Here is a 27,115-nt window from a genome sequence, read left to right on the forward strand (position 1 = left end):
AGGGCTGCTTACTGCTTGCCAAACATTGATGGGCTTGTGTTGTGCGAGTGCTCTTAGCTATAGAGGATGTGTTAATGGACAACAGGGGAATGTTCAGAAGAAGTACCCATCCCCTGCACCATGCTTGGAAGCTGGAGTGTCTCTGCTGCCACACATGGGGTCCTCCTCCAGGCAGAAGGGCCAGGGCTCTCCTAAAGTCCTTCAAAGACCTTGCGCCCCCCCCAACCAGGCAGCTGCTGCCATGCTTGGAGATCAGCCACTGGAGTCTTCATCAGAGGGAGGGGGAAAAAGACAAAAGACGTGTCACGGAAGAGGTTAAACATCTGTTTGTCACAGCTGCAGGGAAGCACACTGGTGGAAAGGGTGTTTGAGGCCCATTTGGAGAGGAGCAGGATGGCCAGGGGAGGCTGCTGCAGGAGCTGATGCCCCGTGGACATGGCCAGTGCCCCAGCACAGAGCCTGTCTCCATCCTGCATCTCCTCCCTCCAACGCTGCAGGGAGCGCCTGGCCCTCGAGGACAGGACTGCACGTGTGGGGTGCTCCTTGCAATGCTTGGAGCAACGGAGGAAGCAAACAGCTCTGTCTTCTCCCCAAACACTTTACAGCACTATCCTTCCCCAAGAAATATCCCACTGGTGCTTGTAAATCATATAGCAGCATCCAGCAGCAAGCTCCGAGAAGTGGGTTAATGAATGATATCATATAGCTCTGCTTTTCTTAGGTCCATTAGCTGTCATCTTCTGGCAGCAGCTCCACAGCCCCTGGCACCTCAGTGCTCTGCTTAAATCTGGAGGAGTGAGGCATGTAAGGGGGTCCTTTGCTCCCCCAAATTAGGCCTCAGTTAAGCAGCATGGGGAAAAAGGAGGGGGTAGGAAAGAAACAGGCAGCTGGTGCTCACCCTTGGCATTAGGAAGGCTGCTGTAACCATGGTGCTTCGAAACTTTCCCATTTGCTACATGAGTGCAATGTTATTTTTACCAGGGCTGTTTCTAGCTATAAAGAAGGAGCAGGAGATGGGACTGCTCACCATTCATGGGGCAGCAGGAGGGGGATTCCCAATTTATCCATTGCTCCCTTGAAGGGAAAAGGTATAAAGATACTTCTTGGAAGTACTTTTATTACAAAAACTTATTATTACCCTAAACCTACATGAAATCTACTCAGAAAACTGGAGAATGATGATACCTCCGTAAGATTTTAGGGGAGGATCTTGTTACCTTTCTTTAAGAACCCTGTAAGACATGACTGTAAGGAGAGGGTCAGCCCAGTAAATCGACGGTTGAGAAACTACTGCAATCTGCTAGAATGGATTTCAGAAAGAAGGAAGCTGGGGCAAAGACAGAAAATAGGCTAAAATGTAAAAAGAACTGGGCTTATGGATCCTGCTCACCCTGTGTGTCACTATTCTTTGTTTTAGAAGCTGGACAATAAAAATCAGTTGTTCACACCAGAGTTTTGGGTTCCTCCTTCTGCCCTGTCAGATCTGCACCCCAAGCCCTGCAGGCACCCCCAGCCCACCTTCCCCTGTGTCTCCCATCTCCCAGGCAGCCCTCATTGCTCCACGGAGCTGCCAGGCTGGCTCCCTCTGTGCCTTCACTGTCTCAGTGACTAGGGAGACTTGCTGAGATCCCTGAATGCTGCTGAAAACAACCACATTTTTGGTTGGTTGCCCAAAGAAATGCGTTATATCAACAAGAGAGCACACTGTAAGGTTTGCTTTTGCTCCTGGTTACCCTGTGCTGAAGAAGCTGTGAACCACAGGGACCCCACATGCTGCTCTGGCACATGTTCTGTTAAAAAAGGGATAATCTTTCTGATTATAGAGAGTTGATTCTTCCCTTTCCCAAAGCTCTGCACCTTGGAAGGAGCAAGAGCCACCACTCAATACAGCATTTAAGTATGGCAGTCTATATGCACGATTTGCTAGAGGGGAAAAAAAAAGCAGCGTTTCAAATACAGACTGCACACACAGCCCTCAGAGAATGTCCCTTAAAGGGTTATACATTAAGCACACAGGCAAACCTACAATCACTGTTAGCTCCTGAAAGCATGTGGAGACACAGGCAAAGGCTGGCCCAGGTCAGCTTTACCTTGAGCATGTCCCAGAACAGACACACAGTCCCACCGAGAGGGATCAACGTACAGCCACACTGCCCCAATCTCCAGGAGCTGCCAGCTCTGGCATTCAGGACTATGCTGGGAAAACAGCATTGAGAGGGAGAAACAAGGACTTGGGAACTATTTTTGGATTTTTCCATTGACTAGAGAGCACTGTGGCACAGCATGTGCACTGTGCCTTAGCACACCCTACATGATGATCAACAATAGCAGAGGAACAAAGCAGCTCCTAAGCGACAAAAATTAACATCTTCAAGCTAAATTCATTGCGTAAACTAGCTTTCTTGGGTTGCACTAAAATAAAGGAACAATACCAGTAAGCAGTGGCTCACGTGTCAAGGAACAATTGAAGTAACCCTTGAGTAAGTCCTTCCCCACAGTCTCTGCTCAGCCCTATTCACCCAAAAGAGGTAAGAACATCTATTTAAGCGATTATGTTTCACTAGGGAAGAAAACGAGGATGGAGAGAGGACACAGAATGATTTCGTCTGCTGACTCAATGCATCAACTGGAGTTCGTATAAAATACATCACTTATAAAGCTAATCTTGAAATTCAGATGCACCATCTTCAGCAACTTTTTAGGCATAGGTGTGTATATTAGCATATAAAAGTATACAAGGAACTTCAGTATAGAGAAGCACTAAGACAGGTTTCAGTGTATTTACCTCATCTCTGTATTAAGTGTTACTTCATTATTAGAAAAACGTGAAATAAGGCAAGCCAACATACATACCACTAAAACTTTGCAAAGAGGAAAATAATTTTATTCCAGTGTTAAGTCATAAAACAGTGTGATAAAAATCAGACCTTTAACAATTGCTAAACTTTGTGCAAACACATTAAGAACCTACGTACTTTCCTATTCAGCTATAGACATTCAATTGAATGCAAGAACAGGTGTTTACGATACTACATGCTTACTGTACAGCAGCGTACTAGAGGAGTCAGAGACCAAGGGTTTTAAGAATGGTTACATTGATAAAGGACTCATCTACCCAAGAACAAATACATTTCTCTATTCTGCGATTCAGACTACTTTGATAAGACTACTTCAATACCAATTCTTCTCAGTCTACAGTGGGAAGCCTAGCAAACCAAACAAGCAAGAAGATGGTTCCTGCATGAATATTTTGATATGTCATTCCATTAGCTATCTGCCAGCAACAGAAAACTGCTGATTAAGTTACACAGTTCATCAATAACTAACACATGGTGGGGAAAAAGACAACTGTTCTCTGGAAACCAGTAATACAGACATCCATTCCTTAGAGTTAGATTATAGTCTTATAATGCACAGAGACTTTAGGCGCAGAAATGCCATATGCAGTACAATAAAAAAAACTTCTTGAATGGACTTGAAGAGAACGAGGCTGTATTATACACATGTGGATAAGTGTTTCCCCACACTGTCCTATGAGGTAGGTATACATCCCACCCATTTCACAGGAAAAGAAGACGCACCATAGTTCAGCAACTTGTTACAGTCATATCACAAATAGGACAGGTTCCAATTTCCCAAATAATTCACTAACCCTACCTACCCAGAATCATTTATCGAGTTGCATAGATTAAAGACGTTGTGTCAACAGGGTAGAGCCATCAGTTACAAAATTCGGGAGGAATTCCCATCACCTCTCCCCTCGGTCTCCCGCATAAAAAAAGAACACCTTAAGGGAAGTGACATGGAAGTAAAAACATGTTTTTAATTCTGAGAAATTTGTATGGAGCTCTTTAAAATGAGATTTGGGTCGAGACTGCTGAAGTGAAAGCCGAGGTAACCGTGGCACAGGCCTTTTTGTACCTTCACTCCACAATGCCGAGTTCACAACGAAGTCAGAGTGTTCTGACATCTCTACCATGTTGTCACGGGCTGTGCATGGTCGTCTGAGCACACAGATCCTGAAGACTCTCCTCTTTAGGAATGGAATCAAACTGAACCCTGGGGCTGCTCCATCTGTCTATAGCATTCCCTGTGGCGTAGCAGCTGGTAGGTGTCCTCTGGACAAGAACAGCATGGGGGGACCCAAACCTTTTCAAAGCAACCAGGCAACTCTGTGCAAGGAACATCTTTCTTGAACTAGAACACAAGTTTGTAAGAGGTATATCCACACCTCTGCACATCTACTAAAATCCAGAATAAAACGCACAACAGAACAAGCTCATGAAAGTTTACAGAACTTAAATATTTATTTTTAAACCATTTAAAACCCCCCAAAACATTGAAATAAGCTTCATCTATAAACAGATTTACAAGACTAACAACTACAGAAGCTAAAGGAGCACTACAATTTGTTTCTGTGATGCAGTTATTTTGTAAAGCTTCAGGTCAACTGTATTTACAACTTTTGATGCTTTTACATTTATAAAAATATTTATTTAATCCATAACATTATTGTTTTCAAAAACTATTTCCAGACTTTTTTCTCAGATATAAATTCTAATCGAATTTCAGTTATATAGCAGATGAAAGTTTTAAACAGAAACATTTTTTTAAAAATTAAAACAAGGAGTTAAAAGTAATTTTTTACAGTGTAGGCACCATTGAAAATAATTGTCCTTGGCATATCTAACCACCATCTCTCACAAGTGTCCTTTATATAAAAACGATGTAATGGCAACATTTGACTAAAAATGCAGTATTTACTTGCACACCATTACTTTTTCAATATTTGGCAGATATATTTCAGATTCTTTAAAATGACTTTTGTGCAAAAACAAAATGTGCAGGTCTGAACCATAAAATAAACACACCCAGCCTTTATCAAAAATAAATTTACACCAACAGTTCCACAGCTAAGTACTGAAAAACAATCCCAGTTCAAAACTTCAGCATAATATACATACTGGGTTGAAAAAGGGAAAAAAAAACCAGAAGAGAAGATATTATCCATCTAGGAGTACCATAAATATATAACTGAAAGCAACTTTATAGTCTTACCTACTTTTTATGGAAAAAAAAAAAGGAAAAAAAAGAAGAAAAAAAAAAATCACTCTGTACTGCACAGTACTACCTTTTTGTGAAAGAATATCTATAACTCAGTTATTTGCATATTAACTGGTAAATACATATTTAAAATGCACTTTCAGAAAATTATAAACAAATTATGTTGATGTACTGTATTTAATGTATTTAAGAACAAAAATGTGTATAAATATCTTACAGGAGAAACAACACCACCACACAGAATGCTGGTGTTACACTTATACCTGCTTGTGAGGTATGTATCATGCGACGCTCGGCTTCTCTGGCTCCCTTCCACCCAGACGTATACTCAGGAAAAAAATTAAATTAAGTTAAATTGGACTTCAGGTTTTGTCCATTATTGCCAAAAGCCCCACCCCCTCAACTGTATTGCTTTAAATTTTCCTACCATGATGATATAAGATTGAATTACTACTTCAAAACCTGTTCTAAAAGGTAATACATATACTGTACATCAGGATATACCTGTTGCTACATATCACCTGCAAACTATTGACATATTGCTCTCAAATATATTTAATCATAGAGCTGCCTAAAATACTGTACCAATTTAGAATTATAATAGATACTGTTGCAGGTTTATTTTTCAGGGCATGATAACTATATGCTGGTTGAAGCAGGTGCTACAGCAATATCCTTGCCACTACATTACATGTTTTGAATACGCTTGTGAAAAAGCTATTTTCTCTGAAGCTTGTTAGTGATTTACAAAAGTTTAACTCATGAATACAAAAGACCTGTACATCCCCATGTACAGGAACAAAATAGCATCAAAACATACTGTACTTGCACTTTCTATTAACTAAAGTAATGGTTATTTCTAAAAGCAAAACTGCACCTCAACGTTTATCAGATTAAACAGGTGAAACTACAATATTAAAAGTTGTTCTTTACAAAATAATTTCCTGAAAATATAAAACCATGTGCACTGCCACAAAATAGTTGAGTAGGTTCTTTCAAATCCTCAATCACCATCAATATGTTGCAAAGATCCAAAAGGCACAAGGAGCTCATGAGCTAAGCACTGCCAAGCTTGAAGTAGTTTTGGTGGGTTTCACTGGGTCCATACGAAACATCAGTCAATTATGTGAAGTTTCTTAGGATGAGTCATTAACAGAAAATCTACAGATAAAAAAAAGCAATCAAGAATTTTGTTAATTATATTGCTTCAGCTTGGCAAACAGCATATAACTGTTTTTGCATCACTAAACTAGTACATGCCTTCATCTCAACAGATCATTCTTAAGAAAATATTCCCTAAAAAGATAGTTAAAGGTTTTCCTGCTCCCTACTTGCTATAAATATGCTTACGACAAAAATGCAGGCTAAATTAAAGGAAGCAAGGTACAACAACTACAGTAAAATTGCAGCACTAGAAGATCAAACAGATATAGTAACTGTTACTATTAGATTTAGTCTCGGACAGAAGTATTACGTATAAGTACTGAAGCTAAAAGTTTAAATCCCTGGAAATAGCAGATCTTTCATTTATCACTAAACTACTCAAACTTCCCCAACATATGAAGTTCACTGTCAACTAACCTTTCCTGTGCATAAGTACTTAATTTAATTTTTTTCTTTTAAAATAAAGTTTTGGTGTTTTGTGTTTTGTGTTTTTTTTGTTGGTGTGTTTTTTTGTTTTTGTTTTTGTTTTTTCCAATGCATACAAAAAATTCCTTAACTTACTTCTGAAATTTCTCCATAAGTTTCTTCACCATCTTATCTGTGATCCCTGGACACGTTGCTTCTGCCATATTGATGCTTTTCTCAAGTTCCTCAATTGCTTTCTTTCTGCTAGCATTATTTGTGTCCTGCTGTTTGAGCTGAGTAGCAAACCAAAACAGATAAAACTTATAAAACTTATCAGACACTTGGGTAATACTTTCAAATAAGTTTTTTAAGTCAAAACTTACCTCAGCAAACACAGGGGTGATTATCATAGTTAAACAACTCAGGGTTTTAACAAGATCCTGATCCTAAAAGTTAACAAATAAGGATTACATTAGCATATTCCTGTACAACATAGATGCTGCATTTAACACAGCACATGTGATTTTGAAAGTTCAGTTAAATTCAAAGCAGCGCTTGAAATACATTACAGAAACAATGAAGACACAGTACATCAACAAATGTTACGTGATGTGGAAACAGATGCCTGATGACACATCTGAAACAATGTCACATATCGTCAGAAAAACAGTTCAGTTTTTCCTCTCTAATATTATATAAGCCTTTAAATTCCCATCTCTATGAACAGATACTGATCTATTAGTATGCGGTATCTTTTGCATTTAAGGCTGACACGGGCATAGGAAATATCACTAACAATCATCATCTCTTGAACTACAAAAAGATAGTTCTTATGAAAAATTAATAATTACTAAGCTTTATAACTATTTTCCTTAAACTGACTTCAAACCCAGCACTTAGAAAGGAAGAACTCTTCAGACTGTACATACCGTCCCATTCTGCAGCTTCTTTGCATCTGGCTTCTTTCGAACTGTAGTAAAGCTCCACTCAGGATGAGAGTTATTTTCTTTGTTACTGGACTCCCTGAAGAAAAAGGATACAATGTACATAATACTAGCCATAACATAACCCTAAGCAAGCATAGGTAACCCAAATACATAATAAATCTATACGGATTAGTTCCCTGTTCCTTAAAACAGGGAGAAAAATGTGTATTGAAACATTAACTGAACTTTAAAAAAATAGCTTCAGAGGCTGAATAAACTGAAATATGACCAAATCAAACAGAAAATGTTATCTACCCATAAAGCTTACCTTCTCCCATGGCATCTCATTTAAAACAGTTATTTGATATCCAGAAAAGCAAGAGACTTACAGAATGTATGTTGTTCCACAGGCATTGTGCAAACTTCTTCATACACCTCAACCTTGCTCTGCAATATTTCTAACTGTGATTCATTGTTTTTGGTATAACCACTAGCCCTAGACTAGGAAATGCACAGCACTTAAACAGAACTGAAATTGAGTTCAGAGAGAGAAAGTTTAAAGAGATAATGAGCGCATAGCTTGACTTATGCATTAGTCTTTAGGTTGATACAAGGGATTTTCTTGAAAGAAGCCAATGAAAAACGTATGGAACAAAGACAGATATACAGAACAGGAGTTAATTACACAGAGAAACTGCAATAAACCTACTCTAGTAACATTAGAAAAGAAAAAAAAAAAAAGCCCAAAAGAGACTAAACTGAAAATGAACTTACGAATCGGAACCATCGGAATCACTTTCATCACTACTATGTCCCTCTGCTTTCCATCTCTTAAACCTATCAATCAGTTCTGTCAGATATGAAGTCTTCTTGGCATTCTTCATAATGAATTTGTGCTTCAGAAGTTCTTTTGCAGTAGGGCGCTGTAAGAAACACTTAAATATTTAATGTTATGCTAACATCTCATGATTTTAAATGTTAATAGGGGAGATTTAGTAAGACAACTGACTTCTAGAGCTAAGTCATACAGTATCAGGAAATTAGTGAAACAGGAAGTCAAGAAAAGCCAGTAATCCACATTTACAAGTGCTCTAAAAATATGATCAAGTCACACACAGACTATACTGCTTATCCTTCTATGCTAGAAGGTACACACCCAGGAAAATGACTAATCAAAATTCTCCAGTGCAACATTTCCTTGTAAGCAGAATTCAGACAGACAGCAAAAGTTCTGCTGGAGAAGAAAATTTAGGTTCTCTCCTCTGTTAAAGCTGCTCTTCTGACATTATCCTAGGTTTGAGTCCATTTTAGGAAGCTGCCTCTGTCACCTTCATTTCATTCCCCCTCCCCCTTTCAGTCTTTTAAACGAAAGAGACTAGGATGGAGACATAGCTATTAAAAACACCACTACTATTAACAGTGGAAAGTATAGTCTCTAAAATTACTTCAATCAGTTATGATGCACTACACCAGCTAAATGCTTTGCAAGCATGAGAAAGTAAAAAACAAAACTAAAACATCTATCTATACACACACACATACATATATCTACTCACAAATGTTGGGTCCTTATTCAGACATGCATCAATGAATTCTTTAAAAGGTTTACTGAATTCTCCTAATAAAGTCGGAGGATTGTTTTTCGGAATGAGAAACAGAACTCTCATCGGATGCATATCAGAGTTGGGAGGCTCCCCTTTGGCTAGTTCAATAGCAGTGATTCCCAGTGACCAGATGTCAGCCTGAGAAAGGGAAAAGTTACTTTTAGTCAAAAATTAAGGGCTATCACGACTAAGTATTTAATAACTGAAATCTCCACACATACTACATCTATATAATAAAATTAATTTTGGTCTAAGTAGACAATGCACAAAGATTCCCTTCTAATACTCGAAGGCTATAATTCCCAAAGACCTGGCTGCCTTAATCAGTCTTTAATAACTTTGACAAACATCTACAACATCACTTTTGTTGCACACTTTGTCATTGTTGTAACACTGTCAGCAAGTTAAACGTGCACCTAAAGACACATGCTTTTGGAAAAAGCTTCAGAAACATTAATCTTCCTTTGATTTTTTTTCTATATAATGAACTACAAACTGCCACAGATTTCCTATGTCTAATTCAGTTTTTTTTTAGATAGCAAAGCTGCATGCTGATGCTGCTTTTTAAACTGTAGATGCACTAAGGTATCCAATGTTGTTTGACACCTCTCTCTAAAGGAACAAGGCAGAGTTGAATCAAATGCAGCAAGTGATCACTTAATTTCCTTCCTAACAGACTGCTTGATGAATTTAGCTAGAAAATTCTCAACAACTAGTTAGACCTGAAACATCAAGTTCACAGTGTAAGTTTCTGAAGAATAATAAAGTGGTATTTATTTTAGCTAAAGGTAAACATTATAAACAAATTCTGTCTTTGTATCAAAATATCTTATCAGCTACACAATTCTTTTCCGATTTAGAGATTTTTCCCAAGTGAAATATACATTACTTGCATCTTTTTAGGATGAGCTACAATAGCTATTAAGGTCACTAAAGGTGTTTCTCATTAAAAAGTGGCTGGCAATGGTTGACTACACTTGGCACATAAGTAATAAACCGAAGTTGCCCATAGAGTAAACAAGGGTTACAATTTGCATCTCTCCAATATTCCTTTCCTATTCACAAGAACTAAAATATCTGTATTTAATATTGAAGAATTAAACTAGCTTATTGTTTATTACTGAAATATCATAACCAACAATTGTATATTGGAGCAAAATGTTTTGAAAGAAGAGATGGGGGGTGTAAATCTCTGCCACTACAAAAATGTATGAATTTCTATTTTATTTTCTGTCATTTTGAAGTAGGGAGAGAAGGAGAAAGGCTAAAATTCAGTCCAGATGCCAAAATATTCATCAGTATTAGTCTAGAAATTGAAGTGTATCCTGTCCAAACCCCCTCATCTGTCCTACCAAAGGCTTGCATCTTTCGCGCTTTCCCACCAGACTTCTGGCATGGAAAGAAAAGGGAGAGGGCATTGCCCTTGCAACATATTGAGGAGATATGAAGGCAAAAGATTAGGTTGCTGGCAGAAAGTAAATGAAGGGGTGGTACAGCTGATTTATTCACAGGGCAAGCAGAAGAGGAATTATTCTCACTTCGACCGGACAACACGCATTTTTAAAGCAGGGTAGAATGCTTTCCAAAATGCCCTAGGGAGCACATTACAGTTGTGCCACTGAAACCCTAAACATGAGAACTACAACTGCATGCACATTCTCCTTCTTATCAGCAAGAACCCTTGTGATATGTACACAAATTCCTTCAAGTCTGAATGATCCTGGGAAAGTCTCCTGGAGTGTGAATATCTTCAGGACATCTCAGATATTCAACAGTCTTTTCTTTATGTGCACATCACAAGTAAAGTTACACGTTTACTATTTGAGAAAAACCAGTATGAAAGTATTACTTTGCATATACCAAGATTTTTAGATTTCTTGCTCCTATTTAAGGTTGCATCTACAGAGTGTAGAAAGTCCAATGCTAGCACCGAAGTACACTGCCATTTCACTAAGCACACACTCTAGGTCGTCATGTGGGCATACACATGGGAGAAGAGGGGACTGTTCACTCCTTATCATCATTTCTAGCAGCAGTTCCCAATGCTCAGAAAAACACGGAGGTCTGCTTTTCTACTGCTAGTTCACATAGGGAAACTCTCCTTTGCAATTAGTCATCCATCAACAGCTCCCATGAAAAAGAAATGTACAAGGTACCATAATGCCACCACAATACTACCACAGCTACCCATCCTGTAGTTCAAGTTACTTCTTTCCTTCTCAAGATCAGTCATCTGTGTTAAAATCTTCAGCATTACACAGGTCCTCAGAAATACCATTAAAGAAATTATATCCAGAGCTGTTCATAAAAATCGGAGAAGAGAGTAAAATTTCAGCCATCATCTTGGCTTTAAATAGGCTGGTATGTTCTGGTGGCATTCTAGTTTGTGAGAGCTTTATTACTGTTTGAAATGGGAAACACTGAATTGAAATTAAAATCAAATCAACCAACCAACATACAACAGTGAAAGCATTGAGGCAGTTTCTCTGAAAGAATCTTAACGTGAATGCATCAATTCACTTGGTGAGTTTACATGGGTCTCGCATGTGAGTGCAGTGACATGCAACTCCTGTATAAAAACAATGTAACTGTACTTCTAATTGTATTATTTGAAACCCTGTAATTTGCAATTATTTTTTTCTCCATACTGACAGAGCTAAAAAGACAAAAAGCAAAGTCCTTTCTGTTGGATCTGCAGGTACAAAGAAAAGGTATTCTAATCTCATACTTACTTTTGAATCATACGCCGACTGCTGAATAACCTCAGGGGCCATCCAAAATGGAGTTCCAACAAAGGTGTTCCTCTTAATTTGCGTGTCTGTCAGCTGCCCAGCAACTCCAAAATCGGCAAGCTTAACATCACCTTGTTCTGATAACAAGACATTGGCAGCTGCCAAGGGAAATAATGTAATCTGATTTAGAATACTGCTCTTGCGATTTTTAAGGGCTTTAGCAAAGTAACATTTAAAATGTTATGCACCTTTTATATCCCTGTGAATTTTCTTCTCTGAGTGTAGGTAGTCAAGACCTTTCAAGATTTCCTTTAGCATGGTAGCAATCTGGAACTCATCAAATGGACCAGCACGCAGCTTTAGAGAAAAGACACATTAAAATAATTTTAGTCTTATGTCTAATTTTTGCCTTGTTATTGATTTAATTAAATCTTAAACTTGAAAGATTTTTTTAAAAGAACTAACAGAATTCATAAAATATTCAATGAACATGTCAACATTCTATCAGAAATAGGTGCCTTTGGAATGATCATCTTCACATCTCCTCTGTTGATAATACATTGAAAATGCTGTTACTTTTCCAACGTATACAGTATGCACTCCCCTTAGCATGCAGTGCACATGAAAAGCTAGAACTAACTTTCCACAAAGTTACAGTTTCCTATAGACAGCAAACACAGCAGACTGAATTTTGCATTTTAGATTAAGTGAATTAAGAAACTCAGTTTATTTCAAAATAAATTAGTCTATTGACTGTGGTTTTTAAATTTAATGATGCATTTTTTTCTTGTTCCAGCATTTTTGATTCCATGCTTGCTTTTGCACCAGGAACACAGCGTGTTACTATAAAGCTGCTAGTATGGAATAAGTGCAAACTTTGCACATTGGAAAGCTATGTAAATAAAGCTGAAGCAATTAAGGTGGGTGATTCTGCTATTAAAAAAAAAAAAACAACACAGCACTGAAACAGAGAACACCATGAAATTATGGTATGGCAAAGTGAGGCAAATAAGGCAAAACTTAAAGTTTTATCTTTCTAAAGGTTCAGTGGTTTCAATAGTAAAAGCTATTTCACTATTTCTGATACTCACAGAAGACTATCAATTACTCAAAAGTGTTGAAGAGTAAGTATCTCACAGCCCCTTTCTCAAAAAAACTACTGCATGCTACACATAATTACTATGCTTTTGCATTCCTGTAGCTGAGTTGATGTGATGTGATTTCATAAAGAAGTTTAAATAGATTTGTGAAGTTAAGCACATACTTCAACTCTTGCAGACAGGACCACTGTTAGCAAATATAATTAACACTGTTCTGTAATACTGAAAACATGGTATTTTTTCTTCAGAATCACACAAACGAAGACTGAGTTGTATTATCTTACAGGAAAGGGTGGGTCCAAGCTTTACAGCTGAGGCAGAACTGTACTGAAAAGTATGGGGAAACCACATCCACATACAGTGGACTGTGCTCTTGCACTCTCTAAGCTACATTCTTCATGAATGCTACACTATCTTAAGTAAAAGGCACGTTCATGCTTACTGAAAACACCTGAAAATGGAAAACCCAACACTTTCTAACCAGTTAAAATTAACTGTACTCTGTGGGCACACACTTCATTCATTCCTGAGACCCAATCCCAAAGGAAACATTTTTTATTCAAGTGTAATGAATATTCTTGTGTGGGGGACAAAATGTGGGGGACAGACGATCCAAAAACCCACCACATGGCAAGAACAGTACTTCTCCTCATACTAAAAAAAAATTGCCTTACGTTTGACTGAGAACAAATGGATGCTTCCTAATGCTTAGAGCCAAACAGGAAAAACAAAACCAAAAAAACCAACATCAACTCAATGTAACAGAACTACCATTCAAATTCACACTTTTTGGAGCATTACAATGTAGCAGTGATGTAATACCAGCTGCCTCCAGGGACCAGATTTTATAAAGAGATACGAAAGCACAATGAAATAAGGTTCGCTAGTACTTATAATGTAAAAAAATCATATACTTACAAGATCCAAAGCTGATCCTCCACCCAAGTATTCCATTATTATCCATAGTTTTGTGCCCTGTAAAGGAAGGCATGAGTTGTTAGAATTCCAAGGGTGCCATTAAAAAAAAAAAAAAAATTTCAATAGACTACGAGCACACTATTAGGAGAATGCAAATACAGAATCCCATTAATCACCAAGTTACATGTAATTACTTCTTGTGGCATGATCACACAGCTTCTGTGCAAGATGTCTAAATATCAATTGAAGTTTGACCTCTGTATTTCAACAAGCAACAAAAAAGACCCCCACCACCACTCCCCCCCCGATCATTTTCCGCTAACTGTTATCTAAAATGATTCCACCTAAAGGAATGCAACTTAGAGAAAAAAAGTTATCTGGTGGTGGTTTAAGTTTAAACTAAGTGTTTTAATGTAAGATTGTAGTTCTTACAAAAGACTGTCTTTGCATTACAATTATTAATTCCAGCCATTTGTGATACAGAAGCATTACAATTTTAACAGGCAACTTTCTTGTAACATCACCACACCTCTCATCTGAGGAAAATACTCAGAACTTAAAATTGCTTTTGAGCAAGAGAGTGATCATGAACACACTTTGAAGACAACAGAAATTTAAAGCCTAATGGAGGTAACTGCTAGGTGCCTCTTCACCTATGTGGTAACTGTGCATGTGTGTATCTAACATGTCCACAGGCTCCAGCTTAAGTTGTCAGACCCAGCACAAAGTGGGAACTGAGAGCACTTGAACATGCTTGTATCTAAGGACTTACATCCTGCCACAAAACATGCCTGCTACAATACAGGCAGCTCCGATTTTGAGATACAAAGCAGCGCTAGAACCACCAGCCAGGGGAAACTGCACTGCCAGACTTGGAAACCTACAAAAACATTCAGGTTTCCTAAGTTTTCAGATCAGAGGTTCGAGAAATCGGCCATTAAAAGGTCAAAGATAAGAGCAATATAGTTCAACAAAAAGTATGACTTAAGGCACCTATCTTTGGAAATTTTTTTTTATTATTTCTAGTAATACTGCAAAGTTCATGTACTCCTTCACCATATGCTATTTGAATCTCAACCCCTGTGAATACGTGAGTTTCTGCGCTTTCTTTGCGGAGGTGTCTCAACTACTCAATACTAGAAGTGACAAATTCTTCTAATACTGATTTCTAGATGCTGACTTTGCCCTTGGTACGTAGCTGCAAAAGGTGGCTGGTTCATATAAACAAAACCGGAAAGATTTGGTATCAGATCTACAGACTGTGTTTCAAAACTGGGATCTTCTGCTATTTGCTTGCCAGAGTCCCCTCACATTTCAGAAGAAATCCAAACATTAATCTATGGGCTACTACTCTAAGAAATTCTGCAAATAAAAACATTTCTATATTTCAAATAAAAACCAGTTATTAAAAATACTCAGCTGAACCAGACTGATGAAGTACGACGCAGGCTGTTTAAGTCTCCAGCAAACATTTACTACTGCTAGTTTCTTATAACAGAGCACAAGCTTATGGCAGGAGTACTTTTTAAAGCCTCTTGCATTCTGCATTGTGTGCTTTCCCACCCTATTACCTGACTAGTGACAGAAATCTAAAGAAAACTCAACAAGCAAATAAAGGTGCAGTTTCTGAAAGTACCACATCCAATTATCTTAACAAAGTGCGCTCTATTAGATTTATACTGAATTTTAAAACCACACCATTCATGAGAGTCTATTCCAATATTATGAGATCAGCAGGGAAGGGCTGGCTAATTTTAGCAGTTTTTATAAAGCCCAACTTTGTCAGCTGAGAAGACCTGCAAGGAACTCCAGTTTAAGGCAAACATTGTGGTTACCAGACATGTTTGGAGGATTTGACTATTACTTGAAAACAGTATAGGGTGAAAATGAATAAGTACTGTGTTTCTGAAATAATGTCTCAAAGAAATTGCTACTATCCACTGTAACAGGGTGGGGATATTTTCTAGCCAGGCATGAACAACCTTTTTCCTAGCTATTTTAGGTCAACCAAGTATAAATAGATGTAGAACAAACAGTATCTTTAGATTGTCTCAAAGGTTTGCAGCACAAAGTGCCGTACAATTTTGATGTAACTCTCTGGATACTACTATAGGAGTTCTCCATATTCAAGCCGAAAAACAGAGTAACTTCAGGCTTGCTTTGATTGCAAAAGAAAAGAGCAAGCCCAGGTGGCTGTAATAGTTACAAGAATAGGTATTTAAACCCCTAGATGGCACAAATAGGGAAAACAATCATGAAATCTCAGTCATCAAGAGATCTATCTCTATGGGATCAGACGGAAAGTACAGCTCAAGTATGTTATCAAGCTTCACAAATTTGCGTAAACAAAACATGCCAGAACTAGGGTAACGTTTAATACCTTTCATATTTTTCTTGCCTGAACTAAGGTAGTAATACATTTTGACAAGCCATTAGGCGTGAGGAAAACACTCATTTTAGCTATCTAACATAACTTACACTGCTGTGTTGCAACGTACTATCACTTTCAAGGGTACCCTCCACAACCAATGTTTGCTTTATTGAGATGTGATGTTAATTGCAATCAAAGTGCAATACAAGATGAGGAGACAAATTTACATCCTGACCTACCACAAATATGAACATCTACAGACATCTACATCAGAATTTATCTTACAGCTACAGAAGTTGCATTACTACAGCTGTAAGCTCGTACAATTCTACACGCATTTGTGAAAGACACAATATAAGGGTAAAACATTTTACTACCCCACACAAGTACGTGCATTCTTTGACTATATGATTGCACATCACCTACCAGTATGTTCAAAAATTACTACTGATCTTGCCAGATACCCAAAGAAGAATTAAGAAAAAAATTACTAATACCTAAGCTCTAAGACTAATTCAGTGGGAAACTCCCATTCAAACTCCAAAATTCAAGATATATAGGTACCCCAAATTACAAAGATATGGGGGTTTTGTACCTTTTTGTGTCACAGTAACTGAAAACTGGCGTCAACTTTACCGCAAGAACCTCAAGGAAGTAGACCTTGCCATCTTGTACCAATGATAAGATTTTTAAAGAGTAAAGTCTGATAACATACAAATAACATTGCATTGCTAGGTAAAAATAGCTTTATATTTTTAAAATCACATTTACAAGTCAGATGTACAAGCCGTAGCTAATGGGCAACTAGGCTGCAGAACATGACAGTATCTTACACGGCATCAGCTGAGCCTACTAAGTTACAAATTAGTAAGTCAAGTAATTGAAATAAAGACACTCTTCCCTTCCCCCTTTCAGCAGCAGGAGCATCTGGAAGAGCTTGCATGTAGCTGGTAAGCCCCAGGCTCCCTGAGACTGGGCCACTCCATCGCAGTCAGCCACAAGGCTGGCTTTGCATCCTAAAATGTGAGGAAACTGTAAAGCTGCAGAATATATAGAACAGACTGTACAAAAATAATATCTCTCATCTGAAATGCTTGCAATTAGGAAACCCTCACAGTTAACATGTCTTCTTTCGTGTTTTAGTCATAAACAACTTTTAATTATCAAATATGCTATTTTACTGGAGGAAAAACTTAAACTGACTATAAATTGACAAGAACGATCTGCTTATTCAAAGCTTACTTAAAATTGGTTAAAAAAACAAGAATAGGTTACAAGAGATGTTCTGTTACAGTTCAATTGGATGAATAAAAAACAAGAATAGGTTACAAGAGAAGATGTTCTGTTACAGTTCAATTGGATGAACTGAGGCACACATGAAAAACCTGAAGCCAACACATGGTCTCAGCTGCAGTTCCTTCAAAGCAAAAACTATCAAATTTAAAGATTTAAACCAGATCTAGATTACCCAACTAAGAAATATCAATCAGTGTTGTAGGCAACCTGAATGCCTTTGCACTGAGGGTTTGCTTTGGTATAGTTAGGAAAATACTAAGTCTCTTTGATTTAAACAGTGCAAAACTCAAAAACATTTCTAATGCCATTCCTAGAGCTTCAGAGAAGCTACATGTATGATTAATATATTTTAGTAAACTATTTCTATTCCATAAAAACATGATCTGAAAGAGGGCAGACTGGGTCAACTGTTTTGTTTTCCTGTAAATAAAGATGAAAAGGGAAAAAGAAAAACTCTCTTAAATTATGAAATACCTTCTATTTACTGTGTGTTTATGCTCTTTTTAACCACTACCTTAAAATGTATTTCTAGGAATATTTTCAGTGATCTTTATATATAAAACTAAGTATTCACCAACAAACCTATGGGACCACTTTGAATATGATCTTCATACCAGTCATATCCATAGCAAACCACTATTAATCTCTGCAGCCTAGGATTTTGCTTTGTAAGAAATAAGATGTCTTAATTTTCAGAATATAGCCTCAATATTCTTTAACCTTTAATTATGAAGTCATTTGGTACACAACTGTACCTATTTCACTGTTTCCAAGAGATGTCTACAGTATATAGAGAAATTAAATTGTGGACGAAGTACTACACAGCTAAATACTTAAGCTGACAGCCATTCTTAGAGTAATAGCTAATAAAAAGTTAAAAGCTATAGCAATTAAGTAAAAAAAAAAAAGACAGATACAACTCTCAAAATACCTGTTATTACTAAAATGAAAAGGCAGCATAAAAGATTCTTTGCACATTTAACAAAGCTAATACACTCTTTAGCCAAAAGAAAAAGTATTAGTAACCAAGGATAAATCTAGCTTAAGAAAAATGTAAAGCCAAGATACTACTTAAACAGTCATTTTATTTATTTATTTTTAATTACAGAACTAAAAGTACTCAATTATTTGTGGCCATTTTTATTCGCTTACTTGGGGAACAGCAAGAAGTAGAATTACCTATCATGCTAGTCTGGGATGAAAAACATTTCTATGAACCATTTTTTACGGTTTGTGTTTTTTGGTTTTGTTTTGTTTTTTAAAGAGGAATTTCTTAAAGGAATGGGAAAGCAACCAAAACTCCGTAAGCTCTACGCACAGAAATTTTCCTTCCCCCAAAATATTAGAACTGTGAAAAGTAAACAGGAGATCAGCATTAATCTTTCAAAATTTATCCATTTAGAATAATAGAAATGGAAAGAACTCAAACGGTGAGGAAAGTACTGCAGCATTAAAATGATCCTGTATTTGCCAGGAATTCTTAAAAAGTAAAAAAACCCTAACCAGAACTTGAAAGTTTTATAGCACTGATAGAATAGTTATACTTACATATCTAAGAAAAGGGGTAAAAAGTGAAAGACTTGCATAACAAGGCCAAAGACAAACTGCTGTGATGCACAGGTACTTAGGGAGATTCGCAATACCCTTTTTGCTTTCATACCTATGTTGTTGTAAATAATGAAAAGACTATTTTCTAACATGATTTATAATGCTTTTTCCACCCACCACCCCTCAAGCCCCCCCCCAAAACAAACAAAACAAACCCCTACCAAATCAAGGTTTCATTTCCCCATTTACAGCTGCTGAAAACTGCTGTTTAATTCTGATATTTACCAAAACACTTTTCCAAGCAAAAACACTTTCCAAGATTTACCTTGACCTGTTTGTACTTCAGGGCAAACAATTGGGCTTTTACAACACAAAGTTAAAACGATGGATACGTTGCAGGAGCATAATATTTAGGACTTAGCTCATAACAGAAAATAAAGGACTGTAAAAAAGACTGATCATGTCTGGATCTGCAGTACCATTTGTGCACTGCTCCAGGGGAACATTGCTAGCTGAATTCAAAGTTATCTTGAGAAGAACCAGCTTGTTCTAATACACTATGACACAGGAAAGCAAATTCTACAACATCTCAGAGCTCTATCACTTAATAACAAAAACCCCACTGATTGAGCTCAGTAAAGAGAAGGAAAGACAGGACATCAGTGACAACTTGTACGTTCACTTCAGCATGAAGAACCCACAGAATACTGAGTAACTAAATAAACAGCAAAGCCGCCACAGCTGTCTTATCTTGGTCAAAATGAGAATTTAGTATTTGGAGTACAGAAAATTAAATCACCCACTTAGCATTAAAATATTAAAAATTGAATATTTTGGCAATTTAAAGAGGAAAAAAACAAATCTACAATGAACACTACTAAATAAATTCTGCAAATACTTTTATAGCATCACTGAAAGATACAGCACAAGTGTGACACAGGAATGTTTCTCAGAGATCTGTCTTTAGAAATGTCAAAAACCCCACTATACCTTAAGAAGCCAGAAATACCTGCAGAGGAAAAAAAAAAAAACAAAACAAAAAAAACCCCAACCAAAACACAAAAACAAAAAAAAAACAAAAACAAAAAAAACCCCCAACCAAAACACAAAAACAAACAAACAAAAAAAAACAACAAAAAAAAACCCCAAACCCAAGCAAACAAACCAAAACCAAACAAACAAAAAAACCCAACAAAAAATCAAACACAAGTAAACAAAAAACCCCAGACATTTAAGATAGCTCTAACTATGGTTAACACTTTAGCTTTTATTGAATGGTTTTAGTTTTTTAAAAATCATCTAGAACATGTATGCACTGCAGATCATTTAATCAATATTTAGGGTGATTATACCTGGACAGTTTTGCAAGCTGAAAAGACTTACTCAACATTTTGGATTTCTGCAAGTTTTCATTTTTGTTTGTTTGTTTTTAAATTATGTCTTAGATAACATTTCACACAGTGGTTACGTAACTGCTGATGTCAGTTTTACTTTGTCTCAGGCCTACTATGCTGCATAACTACCAACACATCTCTACATGCTGCAGGGTTTCTTTCCATGTCAGAGAAAGGTTTTAGTTTCTATAGCTATGAAGGTATTTTTTCTTCCCCAGAAAGGCCACAAAATTGTGCTAGGATTGTAGAGGGCTGAGAGAAAACCAAGGTCCAAAAGCAATAGCAATGGCAAGAGGAATCCTCTATCAACTCCGTTCATTCTCTAGCCATTTTATGCAAATTTTATCCTCAAAGAGCAAGCAGCAAAAGGAGCAAAACAAAGTTAAAAGCTCTATCCGAAGAAAAACAAAAACATACTAAAAAAAGGTCAAGTTGGCATGATAACTCTTCCTCAATTTTAGAATTTTTTTGCTAGAGGCATTCAAAACAACTGGGTGCTAGCAAATCTTTGTGCAATACTATACATTACCTTTAAATATGATCCGTAGTACTTTGTTACATAAGGACTATCACACTGACTTAAAACAGTTATCTCTTGCTGTATATCTTCTATTTCATCTTCTGCTTCCTCAAGGTCTATGATTTTTATAGCAACCACTTGCTGTGTCCGATTATCAATTCCTTTAAAGACTTCACCAAAGGAGCCTTTCCCAATGCGTTCCAGTTTTGTGAATAGTTCTTCTGGGTCTGCTCTATGGTTCTAGAAAAAAGAAAAAAAGAAGAAAAAAGATGTACAAGTTACTTAATATACTTCCAAGTTATTAGCTCTCATTACTTCCCAAGAAGCACATCATCCAAATTTATCATCACTAGAAGGCTCACATCAGATAAATTTATTTCCTGCACACTAACTTCTAATTCAGCTATTAGTTACAGAACATACATTATGCAATGATGTCAAAGGTAAATGAGCCTCACCAGGAAGGGAGTCAGGTACAAACCTCATTTCACTTCCCCACATAACAACCCTTTAAAACGAAAGAATAGAGCTGTTCTTAATATTAATCCTATCTGTGCAGTAATTCAGAGGACTGGGGAATGGAATTACTGGCACAGAAGCACTAACATCATCACCCAGGCAGAAGAGGCTGGGCTTTCTACCTGGCCAACAGCCTTGGGCAGACAAAGCATCCTATCAAGTAATACAGCGTGGAGCTAGTTGTGAGAGGACTGCACGGCCCGGTATTCACCGGCAGATTCTGAGATAAGATCAGGCGTCTTCAGGGCAGCTAAAAGTGCTGACAGAAAGTAGAGCAAAAGGGACTGAGAGATGTTCAAAGAAGGAGTAAGAAGGCTGGAGCAGAGTACTGAAACCGGGGTACTGACCAGAACTGGCTGCCTTAAAAAGGGGAGCAGAGCACCAGGCAGCATAACACCGCTGAGCACACCTGGCTTAGAGTCTCTGTTGATTCACTACTCTAATAATAAATTCAGCAGACTGATTATTATACAAAGATTTTAAATTTCTCAGCTCCATTCAAGTCGTCATGAAGGAAACAAAAACGAAGCAAATTCTCATTTTCCCTTCAAGATAAAGCACGCTACGTGGCTGCTTAGAGAACCTTGTGTATCCAAAAACCACAGCAGTGACTTCTGAAGGATACGGACAACTTGCTCCCCAGCTTAAGAACACAAATCTTTAGATCGTAGTAAGAAAGTTTGCAGAAAGGTGATTTTAGGAGGCAAGACAGACTTATTAGCAGAACAGCCCACACTTTGCAGAACAACACAATTAAATATATTACTGCTGTCAGAACTGGGCAACTAATTGCGCAAATCAATCTTTGAAAAAGAAACATCTGCCCAAAAAAGCCCTCTGATTCAACAGCAACATTTGAAAATATGAAAGAGATGCTTTGTTTTTCTCGCACTCCAAAACTCAGAACCAGCAAAAGAAGTGACAGTTTTGGCAAAAGCAGACATTCAACCCAAGGCACAGATTACCCTACATAACAAAATACTCAAGTATCAACACGAAACTCCAGAAAACATCTTTACACCAGTGTTCTTGCAATGGATGCAAAAATCTTTACTGGGAAAAAAATACATTACTACTTCAACCTAGTCCAAAATGGACAATCTTATTTCCTTACTGGGCCCTCATTGTCGCTTCCTCCCTTCTACCAGAACCAGAATTTATTCCACAATATGGTGAGATGAATCAGGAGACAGATTTAGCTAAGAGTTAACCATATGATTTGTCAGGTTTATTTTCAGCAGAATCAGTTCACTGCTCATATATACCAAGCTGTCATTTGTACTATCACAAGAGGAGGGAACATGAAGTAGTATGGCAGATTCATGCCAATCTGTGGAATTAGATTTTTAGATTTTGCAAATATACAAGACACACTGCTGTTCCTGAGCAGCACATTAAAGCAAGAAGAATGAGGAATTTCCCTTTTGCCTACAATGAGCTAGTTGCTACTCAGCTCCATTAACAAAAAAACCAAAACGCCAAGACCAAAACGCCTTCAGAGACATAACTGAGCAAAAAATTTTGTATTTTCTTCTGTTGATAGATCCAGTAAAAGACTTAAAAGATGAACAAATACATAATAAAAGCAAATGAAAAATGACAGGATGGGTACTATTTTGATCTGAGATCTGGAATAACTAATATGATTATACTGGAAAAGAAAAAGACTGTAGGCTTCATAAAGGTTTTAGTTAGACAAAAAAACCCCAGTAATCTTCAAACTGCCCAAAGATAGCCATATTGCCATACATTACTGCATCAGCTCCTGCCATCTTTTCATCGTTAAGACTAACAAAATAAAAAAAAAAAAATTTTTTAAAATCTGAATTTAAATCCATTTTCAGATGTGTTTCAAAAAAATATTGTAGGGACATGTGTGGCAAAAGCAGCAGCAACTGCCACCCAGCCTTGCCCTGTTGCTAGAAAAGCTGTAGAATTGTCATTTAGCTAGCAATCTAATGTGTTCCTAAACTACAACATTAGTTCCAACAAGGAATAATTAACTGATAGTTCTCCATTTACAATGAACAGAGACACACATACACACCCTCCAGGAAACAACAGAGTTAAGAAAGAGGATTGGCAAAACCTTCCATTAACTCTAAAATACTCATCTCAGAAAAACTAGCTTCATTTTGAGACACTCTTGGAGCCTGGGATTCCAGGAATCATTCATGCTAACTCATAGCTATTGTTGATTTGAGATGAAACCTGTTAAACACTTCCAGACAGGTAAAAGAAAAGCAATTTAATCACAGATATAGTCAACTAATCCAACCCTTCACAAATGTTTGATGAACTCAAAGGGCAACACTTGGGTTTCGCTTGGGGAGAAACCTTAAGCAGAAAATTCCTCTGGGCTCCTCAGTGGAAATACACATCACTCAATCCTATACACCCACTTAACGGTCATCAACAAAACAAGCCAGGCCTCCAAACTCTCTCCCCCAAGCTATTTCAGGTGAATCAGAGCTTTAAAGGCTGTTTTAACTTCCAACAACTCCTAATGCCATTACATGGGAGTGCTGGAGTATAGGGAGAGATAGGGCATGGCTGGACTTCCAACATTGCAGAACTCCATGTACATCCCTGGGAGAGAGAGGTGGAACAGAGGGGCATGAGAGGAGAACAAACAGTGCAGGACTACTGGAGGAAAAAGTCACATCTTTCTATTCTGAGAAAATCCTCTCACAGCAAGCAGTCAGCTTTACAGCTTCTGTCACCAAGGCTGACAAGGAATTGTAGGACACTCCAGGATAAGGGCAAATATTTCTGACCAATTGTGGCTAATATTGAGATAATGTCCTTTGGAAAGTCTTCAAACTTAGAACACTACATAACTTAAAATATGGCCTTAAAACAAAGACTGCATTTTGAAACAGATTTGCTTTTATCTTTCTTAATTTCCTTATCTTTCAGACTATTGTTCTACAGGAATGTTCTTCTACAACTAATAAAAAAAACAAAACACCAAAACTTTAAAAGACTACTTTTTAAACAAAGGTAAATTTATATAAAGCAGTAATGCCTATCCTCCTTCTCCTGGTATAGAAAAGGATGGAGATATATTTTATATAAATAGAAGTGTGTATGTGTGTATACACGCTCCCAATATATACCAATAAATTTTTGCAGCACAGCTGCCAGCTAAGCTTCTAATATGGTAGAAATTAAGATTTCTAACACTATTAACGCTCCTGAGCAAAACACCCAAATGTTATTCCCTGTTCCTTCACAGATCTTTCATTGAACGGGAAAAAAGTTTAGAAGTTTTGAAAGTTGCCTGCATGAATAATTGTTGGTTTTTTTTTAAAAATAAATACTGGTTTCTATGGGGAGTCATGTCTGTTGGGCAGCAGATGGTAACAATACAATAGGCAGTGTATGGACTCCATCATCACCTCTCCGAGGATAACACCTATAAGTGGACAAATCAGGAACAGAATCTATTGCTCTTCCCCTCCCTAAGCCCGTTTCTACAGACAAAAGCAGCAACAAGTATGACAAGCACAGGCACATTCACATGCCAGCTTCAATCTTGCCAGCACGAGCAACAGTACCAGCACAAGCGTGACAACACAAGCCCTCTGCGTAGCTTAGGAAGTCCACCATTTCACCAGTCCAGCACAACTATACAGCCTGTGCTAGCGTTCAGTAAAATCTCTCCTCCTCTTATCCAACCATGTATGTGTTCACACACATATGTATGTACACACCCGAAGTCACAGGATCATAGCGTAATTCGGCTTGGAAGGGACGTCAGGAGGTCTAGGCCAACTGCCTGCTCAGAAGCCCCAAATAAAAAAAAAAAAATTGCATAACTTTTGCCAGCATACCTGCAGTAATTGCATCAAGTATTCTGCCATTACAGCTTATATAAGCATTTTTTTATTCCGATAGACACAGCTACGCAGCAATGTACTGGCTGCATTCTGCTACAAAACTGACTGGCTGACTCACCTTCCCACCTCTGACCCTTTCATGTACCTGTTCTCCAAATGCTGCGTTATTCCTTTGAAACAAAGTTAGAGCACACTGAATATCTAACTTTCAATGTTATACGGATATCTAACGACATACACCAAATTAGAAGAAACAGTATCTGTGTTAGACCACTTCTGGATCTGTCAGTGCAGGACAGGTCTTTTACAGAAACAGGTCTTCTAAGAAGGTTCATTAATGAATTTCATTAAAGACGACTGAGTACAACTGCATAAAAAAACAAAGCTTCAAAGAATCTTGGACAGAGACTGAGCTAATGCCTTGTATCTAACAAAATCAAACCCACGATCCTCTAGGTCTCCCAAAGCAAATAATTTACCATAGTCTTGTGAGATTTCTTCTAAGTAGTCTGTCAATATGACAACATATATCCTGTTGTCTTAGCAGTATTTCTAAAACCTGACCCAGAAATCCTGTTATACTATCTGGATTTTCAAGCACCTCCCAGGCTTTATTTGGAACAGAAGTTCCCTTAAAATTGTAGCAGTACTACAGAATAGCTCACCTACATTGGCAGACATTACTCAAATACGCATTAGATAAAGATGCAATAATTAGCTCAAACGATTTTATAAAAGGTTGGTAAGAGAAGACTAGAGTGTCTATTTGTATGTTTTTCAAGTACCTGCTACTATGGTGCCCTAATACGTACTGGTATCTTTGGAAGCCATCAGAATTACCTGTGTGTTTAAAAGACTGTCATTTCAAGCAATTGCTCACTAAAATAAAAACCTGATTTTCATAGCCAGGGAGAAGTCAAAGGTAAACTATAAGGAAAAGAGTCATCTTACAGAAAGGTTGAGGAAAAGGAGGAGGTTATGTTATGGCAAAATATTTAAAACCAAACCAAAAACAACCCATTATCAAAAAAAACACCCCAGTAATTAATTTGTTGTGCAGCCTCACAGTTACATTAGCATTAAAATGCCAGATCAGAAACGTATGCCAACTTTGTTGCTGAAGCCAGCATGCACTGCACCATTTGTCTTAAGTCCCACTGTCTGCACTGTCTGAATTATGGCTAACAATAAAATCAAATAGCAATTATGAGGCCTAGTTTATTATCTGTAAAATCTCCAAGATACCTTTTATTGTCTTAAGAATCAATACCTGAAATACCATGAGCAAAAAAGACACTTGAAAGTCAATAAAAGAAAAACAGATTAAAAGTTAAGACATTTAATCTATTCCCAGCATTGACCTCACTCTTAAAAAATACTGCATCTGGGTTGAGCACATTGAAATCATACGTAATCGGTCCATTCATAGACATTTATCTGTTCTCAGATAATGAAGTACCTCTAAATTTTGTTTCTGTTCAGACCCCCAAAAAAATTGAAATTAAGAGGGAGTAAGATTGGTGAACTTGATAGGCTATGGGACTTCTTAGAGTAATGTCTTAATCAACAGATACATTCATCTTAATTGAATTTCTTTCCATACACTATCTGCATGTAGTTTCAGATATTATGTATATACACATTAATTATACACCATACATATTCTATTCTATAACAACATATATTCACATACATTATATGTATTTCCATAT

The 27,115-nt window shown here is 37.3% G+C and overlaps 1 protein-coding gene across 1 annotated transcript; it reads right to left on the reverse strand.

Annotated features, from left to right (window-relative positions):
* Positions 1–5,129: 5,129 nt before the first annotated feature.
* Positions 5,130–25,427, reverse strand: STK26 (serine/threonine protein kinase 26). The gene is made up of 11 exons (XM_009585413.1): positions 25,398–25,427; positions 21,052–21,282; positions 13,914–13,970; positions 12,144–12,252; positions 11,896–12,053; positions 9,116–9,301; positions 8,334–8,482; positions 7,563–7,656; positions 7,017–7,079; positions 6,790–6,926; positions 5,130–6,225 (listed from the first exon to the last, which is right to left on the reverse strand). The coding sequence occupies exons 1-11, from the start codon at positions 25,425–25,427 to the stop codon at positions 6,201–6,203; spliced, it is 1,239 nt and encodes a 412-aa protein (XP_009583708.1). The 3' UTR covers positions 5,130–6,200.
* Positions 25,428–27,115: the final 1,688 nt, after the last annotated feature.

This window comes from Fulmarus glacialis, unplaced genomic scaffold (assembly GCF_000690835.1).
Source record: "Fulmarus glacialis isolate BGI_N327 unplaced genomic scaffold, ASM69083v1 scaffold5949, whole genome shotgun sequence".
Taxonomy (NCBI): Eukaryota; Metazoa; Chordata; class Aves; order Procellariiformes; family Procellariidae; genus Fulmarus; species Fulmarus glacialis.